General features: G+C 35.0%; 1 protein-coding gene across 2 annotated transcripts; it reads left to right on the forward strand.

Moving 5' to 3' along the window:
• The first annotated feature begins 700 nt into the window (after window positions 1-700).
• LOC108745372 (ARL14 effector protein) lies at window positions 701-4278 on the forward strand. 2 transcript variants are annotated; one of them, XM_018481502.1, is made up of 4 exons: window positions 701-1045; window positions 1172-1348; window positions 3784-4046; window positions 4133-4278. In XM_018481502.1, the coding sequence occupies exons 2-4, from the start codon at window positions 1268-1270 to the stop codon at window positions 4218-4220; spliced, it is 432 nt and encodes a 143-aa protein (XP_018337004.1). In that variant the 5' UTR covers window positions 701-1045; window positions 1172-1267; the 3' UTR covers window positions 4221-4278. The 2 variants fall into 2 exon arrangements, with proteins under 2 accessions (XP_018337004.1, XP_018337005.1); XM_018481503.1 differs by lacking the exon at window positions 701-1045 and having other exon boundaries at window positions 1073-1348.
• The last annotated feature ends 7293 nt before the right edge of the window (window positions 4279-11571 follow it).

The following is an 11571-nucleotide window of genomic DNA, read 5'->3' on the forward strand; positions in this document are numbered from 1 at the left end:
CAAGATTAATTTCATATCATCTCTATATTCCAGCCATGATTCCGGTAGTTCTGATGCAGTAGAGAAACGGAACGTTCTTACGGAACGGAATGCTAGTGAACTGATTTCTAGTAAGAAATCCATAATATTGTTCCGATTCCGTGTACATGGGACGGCGCCATAAGACGTAAATTTAAGCCGATGAGCCAATCAGGATATTGCTTTAGGTCTACGTAATCTAATGGAAATAACAGTAAACTTATCCATAACCTCTCTATATGGTGAATTTCAACTGGTTGAAACCCGTCTTATGAATAAGTTTATTGCTATTTCTATTTCCGTTAGAGTATGTAGATCTAAAGTAATATCCTGATTGGCTCATTGGTTTAAGTTTACGTCTTAGGCTGGGTTTTCACTTGAAGCTACGACGCTCATTTTCAGCGTCCAAACACTTGATATTCGTCAATTTTTGATCACGTGACCTGTTTTGACCCTGAAAATGAGCGTAGCGTCAATGAGTTGTAGCGTCAAGTGAAAACCCAGCCCTACAGTCACTGGCCTAGTTTTCACCGAGGATTTAAACCGGATCAGAATGTAAGAACCAACCAACTACAGTCGAGTATTCCTCTGTTATAGTCCTGTTACAGTCGAACGACAGTAAACGGACTTGTTGTGTGCGGCAGTCCTTAAGACTATTCAGAATAACGCTGATGAGTTGCTTCTATGAAGCCTTAAACACAATGTAAAGGAATAGCGATAGGAATAACATGATTTCAATCTATCCTGAAAGTGTATATTCCAGTGTATCTAATTTCTGATAGAATGAAATAGTGTTATTTCTATCGCTATCGCTATTCCTTCGCATTGTGTTTAAGGCTTTACGCATTTTTTTTATTCCGCACAGTGTGATTTTATCCTAACTGGCAGCAATCGAATCTATTTTTGATCGCATTGTGACATATTTCCTAACCTGAATATTTGTCTTTAACGATTAATATCTCAGTTCACGAGGCAGAGTAACATTTTTTTCTGTCAGGTTCTTTTGCTTTATGCAAAAACACGTCAAGTAAGCTTAATTTCAATGATTTTTATAAGCTCGTCTCCGTCATAACTTAAATTATTTTGCGAATGTCAAAGTATAAAATTCACTTGTTTTAACTTGAACAAATCCAAGATTCTTCTTATTTTTTAGCAAAAACCTCTCCAGAATTATTTATCACAAGTAGGGATTTAAGGACAAACGCGACAAATATTTTTGAATTCTCCTTAGAAGCTTTTATGTGTTATTATGCGATCAATCGACAATCAAAGAATGGAGAGTTCCGGCGAAAGTTCATCGAGCAATCCAGCAGCTACGCGTAGCGAAAGAGTGAGCTCTTCATTTAATCTCACATTACTCGCGTGGTTTGTTTTATAACGTAATTACTCTTGTGTGAGATATTTCTGACGTTTCAACCTGATAGATCTGTTCTTTTTAGCTGAATTTGTATAGTTCATTCCTTGTACAGTTCTTTCCTTCTATTATCTTCATGTTGGAGAAAGAAAGAAATGATGAATCGTGCAAGATTCAGCTGAAAAGGACAGATTGCTTAAGCTACATTTGATTTTGGCGCTTACGAGCTGTGAGTTTCATTCTACTTTTTATCATTCATTACTTGTAAAAGGAAGATAAAATGATGCTTACAATAGCTACGTTGTTCAGCATAAAAAGCAGCTCTGTAACTGTTGTAAAATTTGTTGAATGCGCGGTTGTCAGCGGTTTATTATTTTCAAACATGTTGCTAACAATAAGTAATCATAATTCTTTCCAATATTAAAAATTGTCATTCATAAATCAGTATTAAATATATATTAAAACAATATAAATTATAATATAGTTATTATAACCTTTATCTTTATATGTAGTTGACATTGTAATGATGGAAAACTAATGTTAGATGATGGATATTTTCAGTTTGCTAGAAAAAATTCTAAATGCATAACAAGTATGTTGTAAATTCATAGGTATTTATCAAAAAATTTAAAAAGCTACATTTGCTATATAGTCGTTTGAGTTATGTTGTCAAAATAGATTAGAAGATATTTTGATTGTTTGAATTTGAAAATAATTGCCGAAAAGGTAAATACAATGATAGTAGTTATGATAAAAACATATGTGGTAATTATTTAACACGCATTTGCTTTGACAAGAAGCCTTTTTACTGTTTTAGACATATCTCTTTACAGATTCTATCTACAGAATTCATATCTTAAAAATTAAATATATCTTAAGACTTTTAACTATGCGATTTTTTTTGACCATTCATTTATCTTACGACTTAAAAAAAAATCTTAACCTTTGATTTCACTTTTTTTTTGAACGAAGAAAGTTTTGACAACTTTTACAAGAAAACTTTTATAAAGAAGATTTAATGTTTAATATTTTATTTACTATAGTATATCGTCCAACCTTTGATATGGTTTTGTTGACTATTTTTCTATATTCTTTCCAATATTTAATTTTATTTTTAATAATTTGTTAATAACTTTTTAATCTTATACAATTACTCTTATTATTGTAATGGCTGAGAATAACTAAATAAAGTCGAAACGGTTTAATTTATTAATTATTGTAAAAAAATTCTTACATCTTTTATGATATAGATTAATGTCCCAATAAATATTTGTGATATTTTCTATATTTACCAGAATTTGTTTAAGAAGTTATTATTATATTTTGTAATTTAATTTTTGCAGCATACTATGCTTACCATAATTTTAAGAGCGTTTAATAAAATTTTCGAACGGTTGAAAGTATAGCCTGATGTACTATAATGTAGCGCTAACTTCTGCTGAACGTAGCCAATCCTGTAGATAAAAATAAATGCAAATTTTTTCAAAAAAGAATGTCAAGAATTTTGTTGAATGAACATTGCAGTTAACTTTATCAACTTTACTGTAATAGATTAGAATGTTAGAATGTTTCTTACCCTAATTAAGTAAATTGCAATGTTCACGAAATGTTGGCATTTAACAATATATTAGAATACAGAGATAACACGCAAATCATTTGATTTGTTTGAAGAAAATACCTGTGAAAGCTCAAAAATATCAATAAAAGTATCACTAAATTTTTTTTTTTTAATGTGAAATTTGTATGAAATGTAATAATACGTATAAATAGCATTTAATAAGTAACGAGGGATTAATTGTTCACATAGAATTGAGTAGTCCATTGGCAAAAGTTATTATATGTATATCTCCATTTGAATTTTTTTGGCGGGAGCAAAGAAACTTGCGTACAATTTTTTTATTCACGCTATTAATAAATTTTTTTTTTTGAAAGCTATGAAAAATTCATTGTTTTACAATGCATTGTTTAGCAAAATGTGTGGAATATGAAATGAAGAATATAATTTATATTTATTAAAATATAATGCACTTGCCTCTAGAAAGAACTTTAGCTTTTGGAATAAAATGCCTGCTATTTTTATTAAATATAACTAATGAATATAACTATGTATATTTGTAACAGTAAGTATATGAGGATTTAACTCCTTTTGTACTTTTCTTCCTACAATAGTAGGGATTTAACTTCTTTTGCAATTAGATCCGTCTTTCTCTTTTAATTGTATGAGATTTACTATTTCAGCACATTTTTAAAGAGTTCAATTTGTAACCAAGAGGAATCCAGAGATACCAATACAATACATAATTTTTTTTTATATTTTTGTATATAGCTACTTTTGCATATCGGTTACTCAACAATCGGTTAATCACTGAGGAAAAGGAAAATGATTAATTGTATTTGTGCTCTGTTCACAGAAGAGTACTCGAGGCTCGAGACAGAGAGCTGTGGATAATTTGAGCAAAAAGTTTTTGAGAAACTTTGATCCAGAGCACAGCGAACGAGAGAAACGCAAGCTGTATCGTCGATTGTACCAGAGCTACAGGAAGCACCTATACAACGATGAAGGCATTTTTATACGCACATCGGATGATCTCTGCGACTGCTTGAGTTTGGATTGTCCAGGATGCCATTTTCCGTGTTCCAAGTGTTCTTCTCCAAAATGTGCCCACGATTGCAGGTAATTTTACGAAATTTTCGGTATCTTGCGAAACATCTAACTTGTTTTATTGCAAAATAATTATTCGATTTATTCGACTTTATTAGGAATAATCGCAAATGGACCTATGACAGCATTCATTGTGAAGGGACCGGTCCTGTGATAAAAAATCCACTGATGAAAGAAACGAAGTGAGAATGCAAAAACACGCAAATGCATATCTGTAAATATTTGTACATAAAAACCCTTAAGAATTACCAGATGTTTATTATTACTCTTGTATAAATTGTATTTACGTAATAAACAAAAGTGAATTTAATAAATTCTTAAAGTATTTACAAATAAAAAGATATGTATTTTTGTACAGTCACTATACATTTTAGAATGAGTCTTCTTTGTACAACATGCGAATTATTTTCTTTAAGGATGTTTGCTTATATATAGTAAGTATATGTTGACAGGTTTAAGATCCTGATAGTAATATCATCTCGACAAACAATTTAATTTATAAAAATATTATTTCAGTTGAATGTATTGCAAGTAATGCAAAAGTAATCTCTCGATGCACAATCATATATCTGAAATAAATGTAAAATACATATAGAAATACTATTCTAACATCTAACTTTGACCGTAGTTCTCTGATGCTTATCTTACTTTGTTGATTTATTTATACATATAGTGATTTTGTTTCAACTTATTGATATTTATATGTTTTAATAAAATAAAAAAATTATGTAAAAAATTAAGGTTGAATTTGAAGGTAACAAAGAAAGTTTGGCGATAATTTAAACTATAAAATTATAAGTATTGTTAAAAAAATATTAAATATTGTATGTGTGTGTAACCTTATTGAACTGTTTCATATTCATGTATATAACATTTATTTTTATATGGAAGGTATAAATTAGCAATTCGTTACTTTTTTGCAGAAATGCACCTAATATGTTTTTAAGGCTCTTGAGTACTCCTGAGCGGTACAGAATCAGATGGCGATCTGGCGAAAATGTAGTCCCACACATACAAGCACGGCGTGCCGAAAGTGAGCACATGTACATGAGCTCGTGCTTGTATGCTCGTGCTATGTGTTACAACGCCTCGCCACAATAAATGGTTGAACTTATAGGCGTGGAAAAGTGACGAAATTTATGTTGCATGTCATTTCGTTATTATTTGCTTAATTGTGAAAATGTGACTTGTCTCGTACTTATCAAAATTGTAATTATCGATAAAAACTAAAGTTATCTTGGAATTTTATATGTGAAAGCGTATATTTTACTCGCTTCAACAGCTATCAGACCGTATGTTTCTGCCCGAGTATAAGTTCACTTTACGTGCCTTTTACGACCATTTACTGACTATCAAGGGAAGAAAGAACAGTTTTCATCGATTCTTACAAGTGTTTTAAAGCAATCTCGTCATTTCATTTCAAATTGTCTTTATTTACAAATGGCATACAACATAAATTAATGAATTACCTTGTATTTCTCGCTTCTGACGTCATAATTCCAACATGGCCGCCGCGATTACTCAGGGGAGACTTAAGGAAATTCTTTAGCTTAAAAAAAAAAAGAAAAGAAGGAGATTCACAAGACTTTTCATGTATTTTACCGTACAAGCTTTGCTATTTTTTAAATAATAAAAAATAAAAAGCAATAAAATTTTATTCCTTTATTTCAAAATGTTCTTTAGACATTCTCAAATTAAAAAAATTAAATTTCACCCCCATTCCCCATCCTTCTTTATTAATTTTGTTTACAATTAAATTACTTAAAATCCTCCTAAGACTTTAGCTAGTTTAGAAAATTATTTAAAGAAAATTATATGGTCCAAAAAAATTAGGAATGTCTACAAATATTAATCATAAATTAATCAAAATTCGAAATTGAGAATAATGTTTTCATATCATATGAAAAGACTAGAAAACTTTTTTAATCGACCGACTCGTAATCCCATGTGTAGAATGGAGACCATCGTAACATTAGTTTTGCCAAAATTGAAATTGTTGAAATTACCATTCTCCATGATCCATAAGGGCTTATTCAGACAAACTTGCATAACTGCATAAATGTATGCGTAAAGAGAATTATTCAATTGCATTTTATACGCGACCTTGTGATAGAAATACGATTGGATAATTTTCTTTATGTATATAGTTTTGTAGCTACGCAAGTTTATCTGGATAGATCTTAATTTCGCACCCAGGATGGACCTTCACGTCATTGCCGTCCCACACACACATAACGCGCGCGCGCTCTCACTGATTCATACATACACGAAAGCGCTATTGATTTTCCGCGTGATGCTTTGAGCGGGCGGTGCGCACACACCACGCGCACACTCACACCACGTATGCGGAGCGCGCGAGATCATTCAAGTTGACGCGATGTAGGAACTGCAGGAAAGGAAAGGAAGGGAAGGGAAAGAGGAAGCGGGTGGATCACGGGAAAATCGTGGGGCGCGACCTCGTCACCGATCGGTGGCTAAAAAAGAAAAAAAAGAGACGCGACGACGTTTAAATTGTGCGAGTCGCGCGCTCGATCGCCGCTTATCGTTTAATTGTGCGAAGGTAGCCGCGGGCCGTGGCCGCCGCGCGCGACGAGCGGCGAGCGGCGAGCGGGACGGACTCCAGGGGGGTTGACGTTCGAACGGGTGGCCGCGCAGCGCCTAGGCCGCCTAGCCTAGTTCGCCGCGTCGTCGCGTCGCTTCGTCGCGATTCCGTAACGGGCGTAACGTAACGTAAAGAAAGGAGAAAAGCGTCGTCCAAGCGCGTGTTGGCGTCATTGGCGAACCCACGCACGTACCGTACGCACTCACGCACGCGTACGCAGCGCGAGTGACGCGACACGACGCTCCGGCGTGGGTTAAAGATTGCGGACTCGGAGCGACAGCCGCGAGGAAAATCATCGAGCGCGGCCGAGCGTGGCCCGTCTGCGGAACCGAAGAGAGAAGCCGCGAGGTCTTCTGTCGCCCGACCGCAACGGCAGGTTTCCCCATGTTGTCGCATACATCTCCGACCGCCCTTCGCCCTTCGCCATCCGTGCGGTGTCCGCGACATCCGTGACGTTGTCCGCGAATGCCCCCGTCGAACGCGCTGAACACCGCCGCTAATCGTCGAGTCGTCGATATTAACGCGACGACGGCCACGATCCCCGGGGTTAGTGCCGCCTCGCTGCGCTGGCTGGGTCCGTTTCTCCCGTGATCGCGCTTTTTTTATCCTTCGCTTTTTTTACCCTTCTCTTTGAACGATTTGAAAAAGTGTATTAAAGCTGAGAGGTTGAAAGTTGAACAGGGTGAAACTAGCGCGCGTTTATCGCGAGTACACACACGAGAAGGACGATTTGCTCGAGTATCTAAAATTTATTAATTAGCTAAATAGATACAGATCTGAAAAAAAATTTTATTCGACCATCAAAATAATTATGTACGGACGTCACTCAAACTGTAAGAGTTGCTAGAATGTCTAAACTTTTTGCAGCATTGCTCATTTTCTTTCAATACTCCTGTTGTGTAATTATTTTCGTAGTCTATATTAGAATTATTTTCAGACCTATATCTCTTGTAGATAAATTTAGATACTTGAATCATTTTTTCCGTATACTTAGAAGATATCAAGCTGAGAAAATTGACGTTAAAGACGTCATTCTGATGTCAAAATGACAATAAGTAACGTCACAACTTGTTATCTGGGATAATTACTGTTCTCCGCGTACACGCGCAAGTTCTCCTGTTTCTCAATTTTCGGAGCTCGTCGCGTTCGCGGCGGTTTCCGCGGATTCTCAATCCGGGGAGGATGAATCTCTCGACACGTCGCAAAATGTCGCGCGCCCCACGGCCGTGTCGATCAGGATTCAGAGCAACGGTCCGCGTGCAGACCGCGTCGCGCGGAGATTCGACAATCGGCAATCGTATAATGGGAGAAATGGCCCGCCTGGCGAGAGTGTGCGGTAAGAATGGCAGGTCAAAAGTATCCGACTGGCGAAACGCGATATCATGTATTATTACGTATAAACGATCGACGATGTCGCAGACTTGCGTGACTCGAACGATGATGAAAACTCTGTAGATGTGTGGAAACTGTAGAATCCGGCCAATCAGGATAACTGTGATATGCATTCGGGAAAAGGGAAGGGAATAGAACGGCTACAATATAATTTCTCTCGAATGACAGAGATATTCTTTTCCATTTCCATAATTCACGGTATTCCATCAGAAGTGGAACGCCGCGCCGCGCCGTGACGATCGCAAATTGGATCAGTTATATATTTTTGGCGGCTTGATTGTTCCTGTAATTTCGGTGAATTCGTGTTCTGAATATTCCAATGTCGCACGAGAGAGCCATCCTTTTAATTTCCGCCGATGCAAATACAACAATTTGCGAGTAAAGTGATATTAAATACAATACCCGTACACCCAGCGACAAAATTGAAATTTGTCAAAATTGCGCAAAAAATCTGGAAAATTCTGGTTGTCCTGTTCGCAAAATTATTCTGATGTTGGTGAGAGTGCGATTTTTTTTTATTAAAAATAATAAAATTTGAATTTTTTTTTATTAATGCGCGTGATAATTTTAGCCAGTTTATTTTTTTTTATTTTTTTTTTATTACTATTATGTATTCGTATTTCATGTACGGAAACATTACACTGTTAAATCTATGGTGTCAAATTTAATTTAATTTAAGTCGCCACTGCTCAATATATCGTTTTTTTTTGTACTAAAACAGCGGATAAATTTTACACTGTTACTAAAACAATGGATAAATTTGACACTATACAGTGCCTAAGTAACAGTCTCAAATTTATCCGTTGTTTTAGTATAAAAAACGATATATTGAATAGAAGCAGTATCGGTTTAAATTAAATTAAATTTGACGCTAACAGTATATTAACAGGTTTAACAATATATTAATCAGATAATGCTTTAGTTCTCTCTCTTTCTCTCTTCTTCTTAACAAAATCTTGATTTTTTTTATTGAACTTTTGAGAGAAAAAAAATTAGGTCAGCTTCCACATTTTCTTTTCTACTCGTTAAACTTAAATATATCAACATAAGTGTTAAATTAAACATGTAGCTAAATGGATCTACTTTCGTTTCTCTGCAGATCTGTTTTTCTTAGTTTTGGAAAAAGTACACTTAAGGTGAAAGAAATACATATATTCGGATTGAGCGGAGAAAGGGAAGGAAAAGAGGGCTTGCGAAGAGAGACGTACATGTAGATGATACAAGTGGAAAGAATAGACTTTTCGCAGACGCACCGTGCCGGCTAAAGACGATATCTGTCCGTCTTGACATGCACAATAATGTAAGCAGCAAGACTTAAACAAAATACGCGAATCGATCGTTTACATCCGAATTTCAAAATGAGAATTTCAAAAATGTAGGTTTACGTTCTCAAGAATTCTCGATTTTTATTCGTCAAAATCTCTTGCCGTTTATGTTTTATCGTTTACATTTCTTCGCATGCCATTCCTCTTGAAATAAAAAAAAAAAAAGAAGAAATACATTTGTATTCTCGATAGTCGTCCACACAAGTGAAATATATAAAATCCGGCAATTAGATGTAAGGAGAGACACGAACAGGAACAGACCCGCATAAGGCCGCGCGAGGGGGTGGGAGGGACACGGGGGTGCTTACGGTCGGATACGGTTTCGTGGGTGTCGTCATCGGAGGGGTATACGTCACGAGATATGCGCGGAAGAACGGAATAGATGTAACCTTTCGTGGGTTCAGATTATTCACCGCGTGGGCGAAGCGCGGAGCGGAGGCCGTGGCGTGCGCGTTTATACATGGGGTGTTCCGTTATCACCGGATGTACTCTTTCGCCACGCGGATGTCTCGGCTCGACTTGGAGGCGATTCTTCCTTCAAGAAAGACTATTGAGTGACGCTCGTGATTTCTATACTGAAATTCGAAAGAAAAAAATAAACGATAACATTGCCGTCATCCAATTAGTCTCTGGATTTTATTTTCTAAAAGCTTAATTGCAGCTGAAAATCAGAACACGCGATATAAAATCGGAAGACCAATTAATATTCTCCCTTAATATGCGGATAACCATTCGCAAAACTAGACCGCCGATCGATATTTTCCGTCAAGGGGAAGAATCGTTTCTCGGGTCGAAAAACGAATTAGAAGAAATCTCTGTTCTCTCTGTAGCTAAACTACACGGAAAGAATGGTTTTACCTAAGCATCTAAAAATTTAGCTAGATACAGATCTGAAAATAATTTTGTTGAATTATTAAAATAATTATGTAAAAAAATGTACGTTTAAGCTGGTAGAATGTCAAAATTTTCTGCAGCCTTACTCTCATCACGCTTAAATGTTACATTAATATGTCTTACATTGATTATTTTGATGGTCTAACAAAATTATATTTTCAAATTTATATCTACCTAAATTTTGAATACTTCCGCAAAATCGTTTTTCCTGTGTATTGTACACTTGTACTTGAAATAAATTATATACAAGTACAATAAATATACATATACAGAGTCTTCAAAAAGTCTGGAAACGCTAAAATATCTCGAAAATAATCAACTCTAGTGAAAAAAAAAATAAAACCAAAGTTGTAGGACTTCAAAAAATCTACGTAACTGATGATAAAAAACTGATGACAAAATGATTGACATTGGGTAGAGTCTGCAAGGTCATATAAAGGTCAAGTTAAATTTTTTAATAGGAATCTTCTTTTTTTATTACATAGTCTTGTAGTTTTTATTTTCGCTATAATAAAATATTTTTTCATTAAGTATAAAATTCGCTTAAGTATAAATTTCGCTATAATAAAATATTTTTTCATTAAGTACTTTTCAAATTATAAGACTTGAAAGATACAGTATCGCCGGCATTAGCATTATGCTAGGTGTCCGATCAACGGCTAAAACCTCTTGAATATTGTTCAAAATCATGTCCTGGATAACATTTGTTAAGATCAAGGCCATTGGAGATTATTTCTCTTAATTTCATTTTTGTATTAAAAATTAATTTTTGCGTAAAAATGAAGATAAGAGATATAACCTTTATTGCCCTTGATTTTGCCAAATGTTATCCAGAACATGATCCTGAACGAGGTTCAAGAGGTTTTAGTTGTCGATCGGTCACCTTGCATAATGCTAATGTCGACATTACTGTAACTTTCAAGCCTTATAACTCGGAAAGTACTTCATGAAAAATTATTTTATTATAATATTTTAAAAAGCTCTCGAGGTGTGCTATAAGAATATGCAATGAAAAATGGGGAATTTTATTTAAAAAAATCAACTTGACCTTCATATGACCTTGCAGACTCCACCTAAGATCAATCTCTTAGCATCAGTTAGGTAGATTTTTTGAAGTCCTACTTTGCTTTTATATATTTTTCGCTAGAGTTGATCGTTTTCGAAATATTTTAGCGTTTTCAGACTTTTTGAAGACATACATATATACAAAGCTGTGCAAAGAGGTGTACGAAGGCCTCTAGTGCTAAGAAGAGCCCCGGAGTTTTATTAAATATATTCTTAAATATATCCATTTTATATCTATTCTTTCTTTCTAAGTTAATTA

The sequence above is a fragment of the Trachymyrmex septentrionalis genome, unplaced genomic scaffold, assembly GCF_001594115.1.
Source record: "Trachymyrmex septentrionalis isolate Tsep2-gDNA-1 unplaced genomic scaffold, Tsep1.0 scaffold139, whole genome shotgun sequence".
Taxonomy (NCBI): domain Eukaryota; kingdom Metazoa; phylum Arthropoda; class Insecta; order Hymenoptera; family Formicidae; genus Trachymyrmex; species Trachymyrmex septentrionalis.